The sequence below is a fragment of the Falco peregrinus genome, chromosome 1 (genome assembly GCF_023634155.1).
Source record: "Falco peregrinus isolate bFalPer1 chromosome 1, bFalPer1.pri, whole genome shotgun sequence".
NCBI classification, from domain to species: domain Eukaryota; kingdom Metazoa; phylum Chordata; class Aves; order Falconiformes; family Falconidae; genus Falco; species Falco peregrinus.
This window is the reverse complement of record NC_073721.1, coordinates 2,997,884-3,020,291: the sequence shown is the minus strand read 5'-3', so window position 1 is coordinate 3,020,291 and position 22,408 is coordinate 2,997,884. Positions and strand designations below refer to the sequence as shown.

The following is a 22,408-nucleotide window of genomic DNA, read 5'->3' as shown; positions in this document are numbered from 1 at the left end:
AGGGAAGCAGCAGGCGCTGCCGCCATGCACGGGTAGCAGCGCGGCTGGCTCGCGGGCTTTGGCGGGGTCGCCGCCACCGCCGGGGCAGGCAGCGCAGCCCAAGTCCCGTTTGAAACTCCGGTGTGAAGCGCCCGCCGGCCGACCGGCACGCTCCCGGCCCGAGGGGCCCCGCCGGCGGCAGGGCCCGGGGGACCGACCCCGCCGGAGCCGCGGTTGGGCGCGGGGGGTCCCCTCCGGAGCCTGGCCCCGGCCCCGCTGCCGATGCGGGCGTTGTCCGCCAGGCGGCTCCGCGCCCGCCGCCGCGGCGCCCGGAGGAGGAGGCGGCGGCGGCGGCGGAGGGAAATTTCCTGCCTGGCTGCCGCCGCCTCTGCCCGCCGCCTCGGGCCGCAGCGCGCCTGGGCGTCCCGCGGCCGGCCGCGCCCGCCGCCGCTGCGCGGGGGCGCCGAGGGGCCCGCCGAGCCGGGGAGCGGAGCGGAGCCGCGGAGGTGAGCGGAGCCGGGTCCCGGCGCGGCGGAGGGCGGGAGGACGGGAGCCGCCGGCCGCGGGGCAGCGGGCAGGGGCGGCGGGCGGGGGCCGCCGCGGACGTCGGCAGGTGCCGGCGGCGGGGGACGGGGCGGGCAGGTGCGGGGGCAGCCCGGTGCCCGGCGGCGGGGGGCGGCCAGGCCGTCCCTGGGTGCGCGCCAGGAAGCGGCCGGGGCTTGCGTGCGCCTTGCCGCGGGGCTTCGGGCCGGCCCTGGCCGCCCGCGCTGCCGCCCGGCGCTGCGCTCGCCCTACGGGGTTTCGCTGAGGCGGGAGGCGACGCGGCTGTCCTTTCCTCCGTGGGGTGTCCGTCCTCGGGGGTTACCGCCGTGCTGGGGAGGCCGGAGGGATGGGCGCGCTCCCGAGGGAGCCGAGAGGCCGGTGCGCACCCCGGGGTTGAGGCGCGGGGGCCGGGGGCCGCCGTGCCGAGGGGCTGTGACGCCGGCCGGCGTGTCGGGGCGATGCGGGACGCAGAGGCGCTGGCGGGGGCTGGGGCCGGCCCCGCGCTGCCCCGCTGACAGGCACCCCGGGTAACTCGCCCCACGCCGGCCGGGGAGCGGCGTGTCTGGGCTGCCCGGCGCCCCCCCAGCCCCCAGGATGGGGCGGCAGGTGAGCCTGAGCGTTACGAAGCCATTTAACTGCCGCCCGCACAGCCGCGCCGCGGCCCTCCGGCTCCCCTGCCGTGAGCGGGGCTGTGGGCGCACGCAGCGCTCGGGTGCGGGACCCGCCGGCTGAGGGGCTGGCGGGGCCCGGGACGAACTGTTTTCCTCTCCCCTGGGCAAGGCCAGCGTTGTTAAACCCTGCGTGTGCCCACTGTGCTCGTTCATGGTTGGCGGTCACGCCGCTGGCAGCGCGGCGCCCCGCGGAGCCGCTGTGGGTGCTGCCGCCGGGGCAGCCCCGTCTCGGGGGGCCGCGCTCCCGGCTCCCCCGGCCCCCGCCGGGCGAAGCGCCTGGTAATTGGAGGTAGGTGTAAATCCTGCAGCTGGTGAAAAACTTTGTATTTGCTTGTACAGGCTGGTGGGGAGAAAGCAAATAAGGCTTTCACAGAAAAAAAAATATCCAATTTATTACCTCCAAAAATAAAGGACTTGTGGTTTTTCCCCTCCCTGCTTATTGTTGAGTTTAAAATCCTGGGAAAAATAATGGCAAACCTCACAGAGATACTGTAAAAACACCTTTTAATTGTTTCCCATCATTAGAGGGTTTTTTTCACTTTAATCGTGAGTTGTAGAGAGGGTTAATGGATATCTGCTGTGAGATAAAGCAGTGTTTTTTAATTAGGAAAGGGTGTCTCAATATTTTTATTTTTTTTTTTTACTTTTGTGTGAGGTTCCTCTCTCCTTCTGGCTTATTTCCATAGAGTGAGGTGCTTTGCTGTGTGTTCAGCTTCTAAATCGCCGCCTGTGTCTGATCTGTGTGGGGTAGAGCCCGCGGAGTTAAGACATGACATCGCTTATTGAGCTTTTTTCCTAAGATGTTGTAAGCTCTATGAGAAAACCTGGAAAGTAGGAATAAAGAGGCAGAGAATTGAAAATTATGTCTTATGCGCATGGTAATCTTGGTTTCTGTGCATGTTGTGCGTTAGGGCTTATTTAAAAAAACCACAAAAAAAGTAGATGAAAATTAATGACATTCAGCTAGAAACTCAATGTCATTTAAAAGAGATTTCTACGTGGATATAATGTACTCTCCTTGTCCAGGAGGCTCAGGAAGTTCCCAGTTAGCTGTGCTGGGCAGCAGATGAAACCATTTAAGTCATGATGTGGGGAGATGCCGGTGGTCTGGTGGCACCCACCCCACCTTGTTCTTGCTTGAGGTGGAAGTTGGGCCTTGAGGAGAAGAGTCCCTAAGGCAGGTGACGATCTCTAATTGCTGTTGATGGCACTGGGGGGGCTTGTGGGGCAGCCTGCTTCTGCCTTGTGCTTGGGGGGTAGCGCTTGAGGGAAGTGTGGGGGTAAGGGTGGAGGTGGGACAAGCAGAGACCATCTGGCTGAGGTCTCCAAGAGCAGCAGGACTGTGCTGGTGTGGATGCAGGCATCGTGGGGTTGGGGGGCCTCTCCATTCGGGGCAGTGAAGGCACTTAAGCTGAAAACGTTTTTCTCCAGTGACCACATCAGTTGTTTTAGAAATGTCGAGAAGAACGGAAAGAAAATTATGTGAGAAACAAGATGGTGTGGGTGTAGCGTTTGATTCTTTTAATTTGCTCAGTCTTTGCTCACGAATAGAATAATTACATAGGAGCTGTGTTACACCAGCCATCATTGCTGTGCTTTGCCTAACATACTCTGTATTCCTTAAATACGTTTAATATATTCTTCCAAGTAAAAGATAAAAACGGAACTTCTAGTTTAAAAGCTTCCTATGCCCCTAACACCTTTAATAAAAGCAGACATCTTATATACCTCAAATCAGTGTGATGATGCTGGTTGGACTACAGTAATTTAACCTCAGCCTGCGAGGTGCAGGTGCGAAGTTGGAAATTTTAGCCCATTTTGCTCCTAGTGCACTTTTGTATCTTGCTGTGCCTCCTCTTTTCCACTTCATATGTTTATCTGTCGTCTAGCTCAATCGAGGTTTTTTATCTGTAGGAGTTAAGGGTTGACCTCTGTCAGGAGAGCTGTCTTGAATGCCTGTTTTCCTTGGTCTTATTTTTATAGAATCACAGAATCATTTAGGTTGGAAAAGACCTTTAAGATCAAGTCCAGCTGTTAACCCAGGACTGCCAAGTCCACCACTAAACCATGCCTCTAAGCACCACATCTACATGTTTTTTAAACACTTCCAGGGATGGTGATTCCACCATGTTTTTTTTCCCTCACCGTTCACTGCATTCCCAGCTCCCGGGCCATATGGCCCTGGGTGATGTCAGAATTGCACCATGTGGACTGAAATTATGGGAAGCTAGAAGATGGTGGTTCGAGGTCAGTGTAAGACCTTCCTCTTCTGCACAGGTTTTCAAGAAGCTGAAGTGGAGGACAGAGCTGTGGTGCACGTGTTGCACAGGTTAAGTAGGCTCATGCATATTCCCAGCTGGAAGGCGACAGTGGTGGCTTATGGGGATTTGAAGTTTGTGTTTTCTTGCTGGCTTTCAGGATGGAGTGCTTCATTGTGGCAAAAGTTGCACTTGTTAAAGTTGTTTGTTGATGGCAAGACACCTGCCTTGCACTGTGCCCAACATGTGCCTTTTCATTCTCCTGTCAGACAGCTTGTGCTGTAAGTTGGTTTTTTGGAGCTGTTCATTTTTTGGGCCAAAGCTGCTGAGCTGTGTTATTAACTGAACTAGTTTTAGAGCATGTTATAGGAATACTTTGACCAGTGTACTTGGTGACCTTTTTCTCTTTTGTTTAAGAGGTTATATGAAGAAAAATGGGTGGACAGGGCCTGACAAACTGCAAAGTGAAAAAGAGCTGTAGGGAGTCAGTGGCGCAATCCTGCCTTGTCGCAGATGCCCTCGGTGTTTTCTGAGAAGTCAGCTACATGTGTTATTGGTAAAGTGTTTATGTATAATTTTTTCATGTTTGATGATGTCATGTAAACCTGTTCAAGATTTCAGAGCAGATCAGTCCTACCGTAGTGAGGAACAAAAAGGAGCCGAGGCAAGTGCCCAGCGCTACATAGAATGAAAAACAGGAAGATAAAAAGGAATACTGAATGTCTGCACTACTGATGTGAGCAGAGTCCACCCTGCTTGCTGAAGGAGTGGGAGGTTCTGCAGGAGAAATTGTTCAATATATAGGGAATCTGAGGATTGCATTTATACCTCAATGGCATGATATTGTTGCTTTGCATATGTGATACTGTGTTTCAGTCTCTATTTCCAAAATACTTTTCAGCACAGATTTCTGACAGGGCTCAACACCAGGTGGAGGTCCTGTGTCTGAAGGTAGTATCGGAGCACTTGAAGGCCATAAGCAATGAATGAAGAGGCTTTAGTGGAAAAAACGTGCTTTTACATAGAAACATTAAGGTGAGTGCCTCTGTATCTGGAAGTACCCTGAAAATTTCTCAGCAAAAGCAGTTGGCAAGAAAACACATGTTTTTGCTGTTTCATTGGTGTCAGGGGGGTCAGTAGGGAGGGACTGGCTGAGCAGTGGTGGCAGAACTCTGTGTGGAGCAGAGATGGGGGCAAGTTGAGATCTTATTCCTGCCCAGAGGAGGAGGAAGGTGGCTGTGACCTGTGCTCCACCAGACAAACCCACAAGCCCGCAGTCAAACCTCTTGTCTTGGGAGAGTGATGATGGCGTTTTAATTGTTATGTAAAACACAGCCATCAGGGGCAAGGTGAAGAGATTGCTGGGTAGACAGTTACATGTCAGTTTCCTGAAAGGTGTGAGGGGCTCTTAGGAGTTGTGTCAGGGTTAGCGAGAGTAGTGCATTCAAAGCAGATGGAGAGCTGCCTGAGAAATTGCTGCTTGTTTAAAATGGAAGGCCTGTTACTGTAACCACCACGTTTGAGTTTAGGGATAACCATCTGGTCTACCTGATCGTGGAATGTAAGCAGTGTGCTGTATTTCAAGGAAATACTTGTTGTTTTTTTTAAATTAACATATAAATAAGAACAGTGCAACGTGGTCTCAGTGAATAATGTACTCACACTGAAACTTGGTTACTTGCTCCACACCCAGTGCGTGCTGGGATGCTGCGGCTTTCCAGTGCCACATCCCTGTGCCCTGGAAGCAGCAGCAAAGAAGCCAAGCCCGAGGGCTGCGGTTGTGATGCCTGTGGCGAGCATTCTTGATAGGCATTTCATTATTGATTTCTTGATACAGTAGTAGTGACAGCAGAATCCCTCTGTAACCTAAAATATAATTTGATGCCCTGTAATCGAAAGTATTGTAAATTGAATTGATACATTATTAAAGAGTTCTGAATTATCTTATTCTTCGTGGAGCAGCATTTATGGGTCCTGTATGTGATGCTCATTTTATGAGTTGAGAACTGTCTTAGGGAATGATTCAGGTGTCACTTTAACTGATTTGTGATGTGGTGCAGCAGAATTCAGGCTGAACAGAAAGTGGCTGTAGTCACCAGGCTGCTCTGTGGAGGCTTTCTGCAACCTTTTTAACTGTGATTGTATCTTTTTATTTATTTATTCCCCTCCCCCCCCCCTTGCCTGTGCCCTTCTGTAGAAGGTTCCATCCAGCTGTAGGCTTTGTCCTGTCTGATAACAATATGTATTGTGTAATTCCAAATGCTGTAAGGGTTAATATTTAAAACAAAAGGGAAAAAAAAAAAAAGTGCCTGTATTTGTTCCAGAGGTTTTGCTGAAATGTAGATGTCTTTTAAATATATGTGTACAACAGGCCAGAAGACGTGTAAGCCAGAGAATGAATGAGCTACTGATAAGACAGAGATTAGGAGAAGCTCAGCACCAGCGATTTGTTGAAGTATTTGTACAGGATTTATTTTTGCATTGTTCACAACATGGAACATATTTTTAAGGCCTGTACACAGTGTTGCGCTTTTTAATTCAGTTGATTTACTGCAGGTATAATAATTCATAAATGGTATCCTATTGCCTGCCAGAATCCTCTTGTGTTGTCTGCAGATGATGCCTCTGGGAAGTGGGAGGATAGATGGGAGATTTTTTTGCTGATGGGAGAGGGTGATGCTGTTGAACTGTATCTTGATTGCAGTGTGCTCAGATTTTTCTTCCTAAGTAAGCCAGCCAGCTGATTATCTCCAGCGAAACAGCTCCCTGAACAAGTGTAGCATTAAAGGCTGCTGTTTGCTGTCCTCCTGGCCCTGGCAGTGAGCGAGGGGACAAGTGGCCTCGCTGACAGGCTGTCCTGGCCCTCTTCCCACTTGGTGCTGTGGCTGTCAGGCACGGGGGGGAACTGCCTCTGCTGAGCCCCATCCGCTGCTGGCCATGTACATCCCCTGTCCAATAGCAGTGCCCTAAAACCACCCTTTTTACTTTGACTCCTGGCTAGTGACTCACTGTTGAAGTGGCAAAGTAAAAAGCTGGTCACAGAGATTGAGGTTTGCTCGTGCAGCAGTGATGTAACTGTGTTCAAAGGTGTTTGCTGGCTGAGGGAAGAAATAAAACCGGAAAAAAAAATTGTTGGGGTAGTTGGTTGCTTGCAGTGATGGCTTATTGTCACTGGAAAACGTGGCACAACTCAGTTGTGGGTTTTTCTGTCCCTTTTATCCCCACTGTAAAAAGTTCTCAGTCCTAGAAACTTAGGCTATCAGAGATACATTTTTTTTCTTCTAACGTGAAGTAATAATTTTTGGTAAAAGTGAGAGATCTGAGCAGGTAAAACTAAAAAACAAAACTGTAAATCAGGTAGAGGTAAGATGAGATACAGACTAAAAACGTTATATGAGTGATGGAAGTGACAGGGTTTGGATTATTGCTGTTGAGAAGAGGCAGCTGTTCCCTGCGGGAGAGTCAGGGTGCCTCTGCAGCTGGAAGGAGCTATGCCAGTCGCCTTGCTGTCCTCTGAGGATAACACACAAACAAGGATACAGCAACGTCCAGAATCACCGGGAAGAATGCAGTCTCAAAAAGGCTTTAGGTTACTAGTACTACAAATTTTTAAGAAAAAGCAAATAAGCAAATAGCAGATTTACAAGGGAAGCAAGTCAAACGTGTGTTACACATCACTTCAAAAAGGTCAGGGAAAAATAATTAGATAAGCTGGAGGATAAACTTTTCTACCACAGCAAGGGAGTTTGGTGAACTAGGAGGTCTCCTCCCACTTCTAGGTTTTACTGCTCTGGAGGCACAATTCAGAATGAAATACACAGCTCCACATGGATGACAAGATACTGCTCTAAGACCAGTCGGTTTCAGATTTCCTGATGGTTGGGTGTTTCTTTGATTGTGGTTCTTGTCCTTTCTTCCTCTTCAGTAAAATCAATCTCTCTTTCATCTGAAATAACTTTTAAAGAAAGCTTAGCTGCAGTGGAGTGCTGCTGTGGCTCACGATGGTGCCCCTTGCAGGGGACTGAAGACTGGCAGAGTGACCTTGGTTATCAGCCAGCATAACCACACTGAGGTGAACTGTGGGACCATGATGCTTCTAAACATCGCTTTCCTGTGGATGTGGTGTAATGTGGATTGTAAAGAGGACAGAATAGTTTGGTTGTTTATATCGAGCTAGTACTTCCCTGGCCACCCAAAGGGCATGGTTCCTCACGGTCTGCTGGTGCCCTGTCTATGTGTTCCCAAGGGTAGGACTGCACTCTGTGAGGTCCATGCTATCTCTTCTTTTATCATGTCATTTTCTCCCATAATTTGTTACCTCCCTTGGTTCTTTTGATGGATGTTTTTATCGCAAACAAAAGATAACTCTTTGGTGTGTGAGAGAAGGCCCGTGTAATCATGACTTGAAGCCAACGATGACAATTTGTGGTTAAAGACTCTCTTGTGTTCGGTATATTCGATGAGGGATCTGTAAATATTTCCTTACCAACAGTTCTAATTCTGTAGCTTCAGAGCAGTTTTCACTGCTACGTGGGATGCATTTCAGTGTGTTTCTTAGAGGGGGCAATTCACTTCACGACCAACCTGTCTTCTAATTTATTTGTAGCATAATGTGGCAATTTGTAAACATATCTGTGTGTAAAATCTGCAGAGAATGCACCAGAACTTACCAGGATACTTTCTTGTCTTGCTTGCCGGAGCAGTGCTAGGTCTGCGCTTGCTCCTAGTGTGCATCAGTTGCGACTTCCAGTGCTGCAAGACTCTGGGTTAGAAGAGTGTGAACCTTTCAAAACATATTTAAAATTATTTTTTTCCTAACAGGTTTTATTGCTAAGCATGCTGATTTCTTTACTTGTAGCTGTTTCTCAGCTTAATTCCAAACTAACTGCAAATCAAAAAATAAACAAGTAAACAAAACCAGTCTTGTCCAATACAAATATATTAACCTTTCCTTCACCTTACTTACTGTTTCTTTTAGTAAATTCCATGCTTATTTTCTTTTGCCCTTTAATCTTGTTACCTTTGTTTGTCCTTTGATGTTTATTTTTCTTTGTATTCCTAGGGTTAGTTTCTGCTGTGATATGCTGTATGTTGTTTGAGCTACAGTGCTGTGCTTTGTCAGAAGTAGTAGGCTACTCATTTCAACAAGCAATGAGTAACGTGTGTATCCCATGTTCTGTGGGTTTAGATGTCTCAGGTACTTTCTAGTTTTTTTAATTTCGGTTTGGGTTTCATGAGCATATTCAATCATACTGCACAATGAAACTTAAAGCATTTAATTAAGCAACAATGTTAATTTATCTGCTGCCTGTTTTCTACTAATCTGGTACAAATGGGCGGTTTGCAAATTGCTACTGAGAACAAGATTGCGGTGAAATAGCTTTCATATTGCAGAAGAAAAGCCTTTGTATAACCAAGTTAAAATGATATATGCTTTTCCTTTTAAATATAGGGATGAATTTAAACGGGTTCACATTATTATTTTGTTTACAGTTGTCAAAAGCTCGTTCATTTGAAGTCAAACTACCTAGCTTGCTGCTTCAAATTGCTTTTAAATTACACATGTGCTGATCAGTCTTGAAAAGCCAAATTAAAAACTCAGCTGAGGGCACATTTTAAGGCCACAGATACAACACTTAATTCTAATCTGTTTTTCGCAGGCTCACCTCCCACCTCCAGCACCTTTCTGGTTCCTGGCAGAACTGGGGGGAGAGGAAGTTTCAGTGACTTAAATATTTCTAGGAAGGCGGGGAGGACAGGAAAAGGTGGAAACGTTTACATAATGACCTATTTGCATTCCTTAGTTTAAACTCTTAGAAACAAACTTAAGAACATGTGATGTTGAGATAATTGGTACTATCACAATTTGTGATTTATTTTATTTTTTTTCCCCCCGAGGGGACTTGCTCCCATTCCACTGTAAGTCATTCTCTGTTTCACCTGAGGACACCATGGCTTGATCTGGGTTACACAGTGATCTGCAGGAGACCTCTTGGCAGTCAGGTTCTTCACTTTTTTTTTTAAAAAAATTAAATATTTTTGACTAGTAAGCTGCAGAAGTTATTTAGAGGTTATGTGTACATGTAATTTGCTTGAGTTGTAATTTGTACTGAAAAAGTTTGAGAATTCCTGTACTACGTCAAACGGTTTACCCTTGAAATGACCTCATTCACCAGGATCTTCAGAGGAAGGAACTTGAATAATTTTCTTGAAAAATCACTGAACCCTCAAAACTCTCTGTAAACAGTGCTTTACAGTTTCTCAAGGCCCTTGGTTAGTTTATTCTCTAAAATGCAAGCTTAATGCCTTGCAAAAAAGATTACTTATTTTGCCTAGTGTAGCTCTGTGTGCAGTTAACATCTTCAGGTTCAGTTCTGCCAGTCTGCTGCTGCCCCACTAGCAGGTCTGCGTGCTGCTTTTTCCTCTAGTAATGTATTTAAATGTAATACATTGTGCACAATTAACCTGTTAAAATGTATTTTAGAATATTATTTTTTTTCTGGTACTCAGTCCTTTCTCATCTACCAAGCTCTTTCACATCAATTTTAGCAGCTGTAATGTCTACGCTCCTGATGTTGGTTTTGCTTTAAAAAAGTGTCAAGAAAAGATCCTGCAGTGACTAAGCCTCCATGACATCTTCTGCATCTTGGAGAGAAAACCGGTGTGGAAGTACGGCTGGCAGAGCTGGAAGCAGCTTGCACTGTACTGTTCCCGGATAACATACCGACTTCTTTGGGGCATTGTGCTTTCTAACTGATATTTGACTGCATCTGATATTTTCATAGCTGTCAGACTGTGGGAAATAGAGGTACCTTCTGCTCCTCTTTGGGGATTGTATAAAAGAGGACTGAAACACAGGGACCGTCAGAAGGAAGAGAGAACAGAGCCTGGGAATCGCTGCTGGTTTATCTCCAGCCTGCCCCTGTAATCCCTGCAGCACTAATATTGTAAGTAATTAATACTGTGCAGGATGCTTTGGTGCTGAAGACTTTCTTTAAGGACAGTTTTGTGCTGTGTACTTCTATTGAAATTGCATCTAAAGATGGACAGGCCATCCCAGAGCGTTTGTCCCCAGGGCACCTTGTTCCAAGAGCTGGGCTGCGGCCGCCTGCCCCGCGGGACGTGGACGCTGCCATCGCTGGGAGCTGTAATCGGAACCAGCTCGGAGCGTGGGAAAGGAAGGAACTATCCTGCCGGACGGCAGTTTGCAGAAATATGCCCAGCTGTCAAGGGGCCGGGGAGGGGGGAGCGCTGTTTTGTCCATTTTCCACCTAGAAATGCGATCACAGCTGTGTACACCGGTTTTAAGAGGTGTTACATGCCTTTTTTTTTTTTCCTTCATACCTGAACTTATATATATTTCAGACTCTTAAATTTAATGACTTTTACTAAACGTAGTCTCCTTCAGAACATCTGGGCTCTCCTGTTCTCATACAACTGAGACTGTGCTGTTGTCCTGTGCTGTTACGCAGCCCCATCTCTATCCAACAGTGCTTTGAGCAGCTTTTACCATCTTAAATGATGATGTCATTATGCAAAGACACGTTGAAAAGTTGGTGGATTTCTGGTCATTTAACAATATTGTTCAATGTGTGGTAAAGTTTTTCACGATGCTGATGTGTGGCTGTCCTGCAGGAGCTCTGCCAGTGCTCCGTCCCGCTGCTCCCAACCCTTGTTGCATCCAAGTGATTAATATCCTCTTCACTGATTGAATGCGCTGGGTTTGATTTTTTTTATTAAGCTGCTTGCAAAATGTGTTTCTGAAACTGTTGGTGACTCAGATGCATGACAGTTACTTCCCCAAAGCACATGCCCTTTGCCTGGAAGTGAGTAGCAGTGTTCTTGCCCTCATTTCTGGGCTTTCACCTGCAGCACCAAGCCCTGTAATAACCGTTGCATGACTGATAATGGAAACGTTGTCTTTGTAGCAAACAGAAAGTGAGGGCCTGACGTGGTTGAAGTGGTTTTCAAGTCTCTGGGCTGTGTTACAGAAAATTGCATATCCTCATGTATTGCTTTCTGGAAGTGTGTTTTGTTATGGCCAAGAAAGAGAGGCTGAATCTTCAAGGCCAGTGGGGCAGCAGATCAGTGGGATGTGTTAATAGATATCTGTTAGTAAAATTTGTAGTAGGATCACTTTGAAGACATTTATTTTACAAAAGTACATTTATGGAAAATGTTTATATAGTATTTACTTTATTAAAGAGAACAACCAACCAACCAACCCAAACCTAAAAGGCTTGTCCTGCAAAGGATGGTGTGCTCTTTTGGTGGTACTTTAAAATGCTTAGGTTCATATGCTCCCTTATTAATTAGATGGACAAATTGAAGTTTGGTGGAGAATAGGTGCTGTATCACAGTCCTTTGCACGTGAGGCATCAGAGTTAAAATTGGAGCTGGCATATGCTGCCTTCCTCCCTAGCTGGATTATTCTCATAACAAGGAGAATGAGATACGCTCTGCAGCCCCTCAGGGAAATAGTCCTCTTACAAGTGTGTAGGTGTGAACTTGTGTTATTTTTCTGTGTTTTGGACATATTTATGTATATAAGAAATGTGTGTTCACACTGACTGTATCTTAACGCTACTGCTTTTGCCATAAGAAGAATGGAAACTTGATGGTCAGGTAAATTTTCAAATTCTTGGATGTGTTTATGAGGCATGATACTCTTTAATAGACTTACAAGCCTCAAATGTCCTGTTTAATAGTGTGCTTTTCCCAGGTTAATTTAATGTAGTCATGTGTTTTCAGAGGCAAATTATTTGTGAACATCATGTAATTAAAGCTTCTAGGAACCTAGATGCATTGGTATTTTAATATTGCTGGAAATTTGAAATTGTGTATTTCCCAGTTTATAAGCTTGGGGATGTGCGCTCCCCAGCACTGTACCCCTAAACCAGCAGCCTGGTTTACCTAACGACTCTGTCTTCAGTCATTAGAGAGAATCTTCTGCAGGGATAATTCAGATAACCTGTGGACTTCTGCCCTGTGCTGAGAGCTCTTCTGGTCTCAAGACACTTGTCCCTTCGTTGAGGGAAGGGAGCATGGGGAGATCAACTGGTCAGGTCCTAGTGCTGGGTAATGGACCTTTCCTGTGTCTGCTTGTGTCTATGCGTATACAGAGATTGATTCATACTGCTAAAAGACACTTACCAGAGCCAACAGAACAAGACAAAATAGACTGAAGTATTTTTGATGCATTATTTCTAGTATATGAATAACTATGATCAGGTGATAAAACATTGGTAGACAAAGGACGTGGGCAGTTTGAATGGGAATAAAGCACGGTGTGATTTTTAGGTTTGATTTTTAGGTTTGATTTGAAGTGAAACTCCAGCCTTTTGATGTTTACTTCCCAGGGGTGGAAGTGGCTCGTGTCAGGAAACGGAGCTCTTTGGGGAGGGGCAAGGCGAAGAGAACTGGTAAGTGTGAATTCAAGTGAGAGCTTGAATGGTGGTAGTGGTGAGTAGTGGTGATGCCCAGGTCGGGCGAGGTTATGAAAACCCAGAAAAGGGCAGGGCTTGAAAGGCTGAAGTGGGCTTGCAGGTTCTGGCTCTGGTCATTGCCTTCTCAGTGTAGCCAGGTACAGGGCAGAAGTTGCAGCTGGTGTGAGTGGTGTGCTTCCCTGTTTCTGCTTTGAATGAGAACCTGAATCCAAAGAACATCTTGCAAATATATCTTTATGTGCATTGAAGTCTTTGTTGTAAAAATGATTTTTATAGCAAGATCTCCTCTTATTTTTCAATAAATTGAATCCAGCTGTGCTGTAGCTTTCACTTAGGTAAGCACATTTCCTGATTCCCTTTAATTTTATAGAATCACGGAGTTGTTTAGGTTGAAAAAGACCTTTAAGATCATAGAGTACGACTGCTGCATGAGATTGCACCCATCCATTTCGAGGCATTCCATGGCTTTGATGGTAGTTATTGAGAGTTGCTTCAGGATGCAAGAATGAAATGAAAAAGCTGAAATTTTAAAGAAAATACTGTATTTCTTTTGATAAATTTTCACAGGAGGTGATACGGGCACATCTGTTGATGTCTAGTGGGCTGCTGCTCAATCCTGACTTGAGGAACCACAAATACCCATTGTGTTGGGCAACATGACTGGCTCCAGAGCTCACTCGTCCTCCAGCGCGAACACTGCAGCTATTCATGCCGTCTGCTTCAAGGGGCTGACAGCAATCTTTATCTCTGCATGGAAACTAGAATTTTCTTCAGGGACAAAAGCAACAAAGCTTGAGGGGGGGAAAATGACAGTGTTCAGCACCAATTTATTTCACCCCGTCAAGGGCAAGGCAGGAGTGTAGGGAAGTGCCCCCTTCCCCAAGCCAAAGGTGATATGAACTTTTTATTTTCTGGGGCTTGTGGTTGTGTTTTATATACGTCCATCTTTCTCACAAATGAGGTATTTCTATTTTTTTAAATCTCATTCCGTCAGAAGGGCATAATGCTTTTCTTAAAGATTCCTCATCGTATCAGGTTTTTTATTATTATTCCATTTTTTTAAGACTATAGTATTCATTGTGTATCAATCAATTGTATCTATGAAATATAAATGCAGTTTCAAATTATTGTTGTGATCTCAGTTAGAAGGAAAGAGGAGCTTTTTTGGCTCGTTTCAGCATCCAAAAATCAATAGTTAGAGCGATAAGGCCTATGAATGTCAGAAGTACTGCATTGCTGGGAGTTGGTGGCATGTCAGAATCTGCCGCTTAGGGGTTTGCAGCAGTTAAGCCGTAGCTAATACATTTTCAAAAGTACGGAAGAGATTCTGTTAATTTTCAGGGCCAAAAAGAAACAAAACTCAGAAACCGCAGAGGCATTTGTGTAATTTCTAACTCTGTGTTTAAGAACTCCCATGGGAACCTCTTCAAACCAACAGGTGTCTTCTAGCTTTTTAGGTCTTTGTTGTTTCTAGGTTTTTAGGTTTCCTTGGAAACATATAAACAATTGCATCACATGGCTGCACTTTGATCAGAATCTTTAAATACTGAGACTCGTTTAATTGCAACACAGGCTGTTTGGTAATATGAGTTTGTGAAATAGTGTGTCGTTACGATAGCTTTGTACCTAAGTTGTGGTATATATACAAATTCAAGCTGTACCAGGATAGTAAGTATGGCAATTGGTAATTGTTGTAGTAAAATTAATTTTGGGTTTGCTGGGACAGCAGTGTCGGGGTGTTTCTTTGGTTTGTTGTTGTTGTTTGTTTGGTTTGGGTGTCATCCCCCTCCCTCCTCAAGTTTATTTTAATTATGACCAAAGTTAAATAATTGAGCAAGGATGGTATTTATGGCAGCAGTTCCCTGGTGTTGCTGGGCCTTAAAATAGGCGGTTTCCCTGTACCAAATCCCTATAGCCCATGTTGCTTCTGGATTGTTTGAAGCTGTTAATTTTCTTTTTATTTTTTCCCAAGGCATGCAAGCAGGTATTGGATACATTTACACCGTTGTGTCTTTTGTAGGAAGAATGGGCAAAGAAGCCATTGCCTGTTTATAAAGTTTCTGGAATGCTAGAATCATTTGGGCGCTTTGTTTCCAAGCAAACAAAGCCAGGACAGTGGGGAAAGGATATTGTGATTGGGCCTCTGGGACTCTACTACTGCATTTTATTTTGAAATAGCCTTTAATATTTCTGATCTGATATTCTGAGCAATATAAGAAAATTCCAAGTGGACGGCTAGCTTTCCTTATTTTGAAAATGTCTCTGCTTCCCCCCATTATTATTACTATTTTTTTTTTCCAAACTTAAGATGCAGGTTATTTTCTTAATGCCAGAACAGCTTATCTTCTGGTGGTGCACCAGTGTATCTGAAAAGATCAGCAAAAATTAACTCTGGGCACAAATCATACCAGCTAACGTAGTTCAGTGTCCTGCCTGAAGGTAAAGCAGAAAATAAAACAGTGAAATAAATTATGGAAATAAATAACATTGCAAGAGGGAGCGTTGTGTATGAGGGTTAGATGATGGATGTTGTTTGAGACTGTATTAAGTGTGTGTCCATGAGCTTTTGGCCAGATAGGATCAAGTCTTTAAAAATTCAGATCTTCCACGTGTGTCTGAATGAACGAGGAACCTTTGTAGTGTTGGATCCTAGAGGGGACTAAAATTATGACATGGCCTTGTGGTCTGGAGATCTGAATCCAAACTGCTTCTCCTTCCACCCTTGAATAATATGAACAGGCATTATTCTGTAGATGTCTGTTAAAACTTTATTATAAAATATTGGTTCATGTTAACTGAATGCCCTGGGGCAGGCAGGGATCCCTCACTTCCAGCCTGAAGGAAAGCACCTGAATGGCACTTCAGCACAACAGTCCAGTTTGATGCTGTCTGGGTTGAATTTAGCAGATTTGGAGCATTTTCTGGGGTTATTTTTACAAGGGAAGGAACAACTTTCTTGCTGGCAATGCTTAGCAGTTGTTACTGTGTGTGGGCTGGCTGTGTCTGGATGATATTATGCTTCATTTTGGTTCATCTCTTGGGGGATACCTTCTCTCCATTTATGTCTTCCACAACATGTTTACTGTTAGGATTTAAAAAAAAAAATCTGCCAGTTTTCATTTTCCTTTTGCAATGTTTTTTCATAACAAATGAAACAAATTTATTGCATATTCCTGCTGAGTTAACCCCAGTTGCTGGTAGCCCATGAGGACCAGCCAGGAGCCAACTTAGTCTGTGCAGATGCTATTTCAGCGACAGTTCTGCTCCCCTTGAAATGAAAAGTGTACTGATAATGTGAAATAATGCATGGTATTGTGAACATACAGAGTGTATTATTGCACGGTATTAAGGCAGTAACACAGATAGCTGGGCTAATGTTGTGGCATTCTGTGCTGTTTCCTTTTGAGGCTTAGGCTATGTCATTTTGAGAGTGCCTCTGATGCCAGCCTGGCGGGGGATGGTTTGTGCAGGAGCTTTCTTAAATTTTTGATGGAGGCATAAAGTCATCATCCCAGGTAACAAAAAGATATTTCTGTTTTTCATGCCTGTTAGAGCAACGAGGATAGTTGTCAGATAGGAAATGACCATTAAAATCAGAGGTAAGTGTTGCTGTAAAAATTCTTTTTCATGATCATGTATAGAATTTTCCATGTGTCTGAAGAAGTTTTATTGGCAAATGTAGGTTTTGGAGGAAAGTTGCTACTCCTTAAGAGTAAATGCAGGAGGAATGAAGAGAGAAAAATCCTTCCTTAAAAGCACAGATGTATTTGCTGCTATCAGTAAAAGTAATTCAGATGTTTTGCATATTGTCTCAAAAAGTTCAAAAAAGAATTTGTAATAGAGGGGATTATGACAACTTGGTAATAATCCTCACCTTCCAGCATTCATGCCGTAGAACCATTTAGGTTGGGAAAGACCCTCACATCATTTCTGAAGACTCTGGGCTGGGCTGTGGAAGAGCCACTCTTTGGGTTCCCTGCCAGCTGTGGTTTAGCTGGTGAGCAGCTGTTGAACTGGGTGTAGCTTGGAGGTCACAGCTTCCTGGGGGCCCTGCATTTTAGGTTGAAGGATGAGAACAGAGAGATTTAAAACTAGATGCCTTCAGTTTCTGTCCCCCTGAAACAGATCTCCCTGGGAGCTGTGGATGCAGTAGGAGCACTTTACACCTCCCAGGGAGATGTAGCAGAGGAATATGCATGACCTGAGAGATTGCATGTTGGTTTTCTGCCACATCCCTGGAGTATGGACAGTCATTCTTGGTGTGGCCTTAGTCTCTTGAGCGATTTATCTAATTATTGCTGGTTTGTGGACCTGCCTGCCAGGTCTCGTCACCACCTCTGTCCCTCCTGTTGCTTTAGCCTTGGGACAAGTGGGAGAGAAGAGCTTGTGGGTAGCAGAGGCCTTTCTGAGCTGGTTGACTTCTAGCTCTGTGCTGTTTATAGTGGAATTCACCAGTGTAGGCCCGTCCAGCCATCGGTGTAGGAGGGAAAGGTTCATCTGAAAGACTGTCTCTGTTATTTGAGCCTTTTGAAGGCAACCAAGACACGGCGGGTGTTTTTTTCATGGAAAATCTGACAGACTGTGCCAAAAGCTGGGCATAACTCTCCACTGTTTGAGTGCAAGAGGCTGTGGCAGCAGAAGAGCCAACAGACAGTCAAGTTTGCCTCTTGACTTTAAAACCCTGTCGTAGTGGACTTCACTCTGGAAAAAAAACCTGTGTGTAATCTATGCACTGAAAGTTACGGGAGTCTGGGGGTGGCAGGAGTCACTGGTCATCATCCTCAGCCCTGAGCAGCTCCTGGAGATCTCGGAAAATGTGTCGGTGTTCATTATGTGTTTCAGCTTGGAGTTGTGAGAGTTCATATGAAATGCCTTATTTTTGAAAGGAGATTTATCTGTTTTCATTTCACCCTGCCACCAGTAGGTTTTGTTTTGCATCTGGATTTCTGGTTGTTTATCCAGCCTTCAGACATGAACATCTGATATGCTCCTGGAGCCAGTAGTAGTAGTGACTTGAGAAAGAATAAAGTTCACAATCTCTTCAGCTAATCATATGGAAGAATAGCTGAAATAAGCAAAAACTGATGCGAGTTTGAGTTTTCATCTTCCATGTTAGGCAAATGGTTCTGAGTTTCCACAGGAAGGTCTTAGGATAAGTGTCCAAGCAAAGAGGTCAAGTTCCTGTACAACATATCCAGTATGTTCAAATGAAGGAGACTTTGTATAAATGCAAACATTAAATGCTCCCTGAGGGCTATAGCTTTTATTTATCTCCTTAGTGTTACAGAAAACAAATTTGGAACCAATTTCTGCTCTTTAAAGCACCCCTGCGAGTCTCTGGAAGATGCCATCCTCCTTCCTGTGCATTTGCAGGTCTCTGAGGAAGAGCCCTCTCCAGTTGGCTCAGTATGTAAAGCTGGAAGTTTCTTTTGCAGCTAAGGCAGAGAAACTCCTTATTTGCATCACATTTGTTCTTAAACAGAAAGGACAAAAAGGCTATAGGTTAATTTGGCATCAGAGCACGTTTATAATGAAAATCGGGAATTGTAAGGGGGGAAAGTCATGTCTCCCGTACAGCAGCGTTAGATGACAAAATAGTTACTTGAATCTTACTGATGGATCGGGGAGTGGTTATGGCTAAGGCAAGGCTGTGCTAGAATGGAGGCAATACTTAAATATTTCCTGTTATTGAGGTATCTTATTGTGAGAATCCCATTGTGGTAAAACTTAATGCCTCAGAAACAGGAGATTGTATGTACTTACCTGGAAGTTACCTTTCTTTCAAGCTGATAAAATTCTGAGAGAGTAAATACAGAAATGGCCATCCACTGACTTGTGTCATCTCATTCGGAACAGGTTTTTTAGGCACTCTAGTTGATGGAAAAAAAATATCCTTTAAATAATATTTAATGCAGCGTATCATTTTTTGTGAAGTAGAGTTGCATTACATGGGCTGTGGAATTGGAGAAATAACTTGTTAACTCTTTTCCCAGTGATCTGATCCTGCTCCCAGGCCACAGGCAAGCATCCAGTGCAGCAGATTTGACCTGGCAGCACCAGTCTCTGGGATGGGAAGGGGGTTACTGCCTCTGCTTGCAGTGCGCTGGAAAAAACGATTCTGAAGTCTGTGCAAATGTCTTGCTCTTTACTTGAGTGCTAGGCAGAGGTGACTGCAAGACCTGCCAGCAGAGCCTGTGTTTCCCTGGCTCCCCAGAGGAGCTGCTTCGCTCATCCCAGTTGGTCTTTCTGGTCTGTTTATCTTCACTTTTGCCCACAGGGAGCCATTATGTGGAGGAAATTTTTGGACAGGAAAAGTTACCAACTAAACAGAGAAGACAAAGGCTGAAATAAATGAACTAACAGTGTTCTCATTTTGTCGATTTGAATGAAGGCTGTTGTGGTTATGTGAATGTCTTCTTCCAGCAAAAATTTGTTAATAGGTTTCTGCCCGTCCTCCGTTACTTATTCATGCCCCTGAGCCGCCACTTACTGAAGATGTATAATGTTGTTACTTGCAGGCTGGAAATCAGACCAGGGAACTGTTTCCTTTTGGAGGGCTCTTGCTTTTGTATTTTAAAAAATTATTTATTTCTTTTAACCTGGATAGTTTCTCAGGCTGGCTTACAGCAAACAGTTGTGCCAGTGGGAGCATGGTGTGGAGCGGCTGAGGTGATCCTCAGCTATGGAGCGAGGGGAGAAAAGAAGGAAGGAGTGAGTAGCCTCTAATCTTAGATATTGTTTTTATTGCTGTTTGTATTCATGCACATGCTGCTCTCCTGTTTTTCTGATGCTGTGAGCTGTGCTTCCTTTCAGCGCAATGTTGAAAAGAAGATCCCTTATGGCTATACAGTGTTTTAGATGGCTACATCACAACTGATGGTCATAGAATCATTTAGGTTGGAGAAGACCTTTAAGATCATTGAGTCTGCCTGTTAACTCAGCACTGCCAAGCCCACCACTGACCCGTGTCCCTGACTCAGCTTATATGTCTTTTTAAATACCCCCCGGGATGGTCACTCTACCACTTCCCTCGGGAGCCTGTTCCAAAGCTTGACAACCCTTTTGGTAAAGAAATTTTTCTGAAGGCAAAAGGAAAGAAATTAAACAGGAAGAAAAATAACCTAGTTATTATGAACTCAATATGAAACTGCTCTGAGGAGCACTGTGTTTCTGTGAAAGCGTAGATGGCTGCGAAGGAGCTGCCCTTTCCTCGGGAAGTAGCAGGAGGTGCCATAGCCGGTGCTGCCCTTAGGGCAGAGGGAATTGGCATTGCCCAGTAACCCAGGATTCTGACTTCAGTTTGCTGCTTCCCCTGGGTATCCCGTGGCACAGGAGTGTGCTCTCGAACAGGAGCTTGTCATGTTTGTGCTTCATGTGACACTTCTGACTGTCCTAGAAGGAAACTGCCTTGGTCTCAGTAATCCTTTCAGATGAGCGTGTTATCAAACCCTAACGTTATTTCCGGATGTTGCAAAATAAAGTTGCTTTCAAGACACATATTGCCACATATTGATGCAGACATTGGTCATCAAGTTTTTCTCCTGTTAATTTGTGAAATAACTAAAACTCTTCAATAACAAATATATCTTGGCTATTTAAAAAAGAAAAGTCTCCTATGTCCTCTGTGTGTATCTCCTATTACCTTCAGAATTACAATTTCTCCTCCGACACAGAAGGTGAATCCAGAGCTTCTAAAGGAGAACCCTAAAATGTTTGCTGCAAACATACATCCCTTGTTAACTAGTATTTACATAAAACATGCTGACACCACTTGGGGGAGATTGAGTAGGATGCTTTCTCAGCTGTTGAAATTTGCACATGAGATGGAAGATGTTTTGATTAAAAAAAGGTTAGCTGAATATTTTTTCCATTTATTCCCATGTGTCAAAATCAAAGCAGCGTTTCTCCAGGCGTTTTGCCCATTTTCTTTTTTTGTTCCTCTTGTTCAGTTGTTTGGATTTTTTCCCTCTAGGTTAGGATTTGTTTTGTTGGGGTTTTTTTCTCATGGAGGAATTGAATTGCTTAATGAGATAAATACATGTAAAAATGCCTTTTCAACAGAATATTACTCAGTTTAGATTGCTGATAATTTTAAGTAGTATTTGTAAATTCATTCTTTTATTTATTGGTATAGGCAATGGTGAACTAGGGACAGCCAGTGGGAGACCTGTGAGACTTCATCAGTAATGTCCTCCTGCTGTAAGAGCAGTAATGAAAAAATTACAGTAATATTATCTATTTTACTTCCACACATTTTTCTACCTTTACAAGTTTTCTTGTAAGAAGTCATTTTTGTGATAGCATTTTAGTATGTGGTTGCTTAGTTTATTTTTGAGCTGTATTTCAAAAGCCTCCTGTCAAGGAGGAGAACTCCAACTTTCTTAATCAGTGTTGAAATGACTTCTTAAAAGCATATAACAGAATCTTATCTTTTTTTCCCTGCAGTGAGAAAAAGCATTCCCATTCTCATTTCTTTGTTTTTATTTGCTTCGTATGGATGCTAGTGCTTCTGGCCACTCTGAAACTAGAGCAAAATCTTTTTTTAGGAACTAGAGCAGAATTTTCATAATAAACCTGATCCCGTGCAGATTCGGAGCCTCCTTTGGGGGGAAATGGGGGAAGGAAGCTGGAATTAGGGAGGGTTATAAGCAATGTAACTTCAAGGATCCATATTCTAAAAAGTCTCCACGGATTTGCTACTTCTGCCTGGATTAGAAGACCCCTTAATTTGCTTTTAATTAAAATGATTTTCATTTATTCTGTGCCTTCTTTCAGAGGTCCCAAGGCACCTTAAAAACTTGTGATTATATATGTGAAATGCAAAATGCATATTCATGTGATGCTGAGGTTTCACATTGAAGTTAAAGCTGAAAACCAGTTTTACCCTCCTTTTTCCTATTAGTATTTTTAAAACCTCAGTTCCCCATTACAATGCAACTTTTAAAGTACTGTAGTTGTACATGTGTGATCTCAGTGAGATTGCAGTCCAAAGTGTAAAAATTGACCTTCCATAAATATCTTAATAATGGATTTAAATAGCCAAGGCTTTGTTTTTGAAACCTCATTAAGCTGGAGTAAAAACATCATGTAAATACCTTTATTGTTTCAAAAAAGGAAATGTACCTATTACAGAAAATTCTGAAACAAAATGCTATGAAAATGACAAAATGGAAACTGTTACATAGCTCATAAGTAGTTAGGTTATGCTAATTTTCTTTTAAACACCTGTCCTTAATACAATATAAATACTCAGAAATTAAGAAAAAGATTTCCTAGGGATGTTTTTACTGTACTACATTTTACTTGTGTACTCCACAATAGCTACTAAAGAATAGAAGAATAGGGTGGTCAGCTGGGAAATACCCATATTTTAAATTACTTTGGTGGTTTGTTTTTTTTTTTTTTTCTTTCTGGTTATTTGCTGTGGAATTAAACCTGATGATCAGCATGTAAACCTGAAAGAAGTCCAAGGAGTAGTATGGGTAATGCAGTCTCAGAGATGAATTTGATG

The 22,408-nt window shown here is 44.0% G+C and overlaps 1 protein-coding gene across 1 annotated transcript in view; it reads left to right on the top strand.

Annotated features, from left to right (window-relative positions):
* Positions 1-246: 246 nt before the first annotated feature.
* Positions 247-22,408, top strand: part of PTPRE (protein tyrosine phosphatase receptor type E) — a 109,100-nt gene continuing 86,938 nt past the window's right edge. Inside the window, exon 1 of the mRNA XM_055799550.1 lies at positions 247-485. Within this exon, the coding sequence (XP_055655525.1) occupies positions 262-485 (224 nt within the window). The 5' untranslated portion in view covers positions 247-261. The remainder of the gene's footprint in view (positions 486-22,408) is intronic.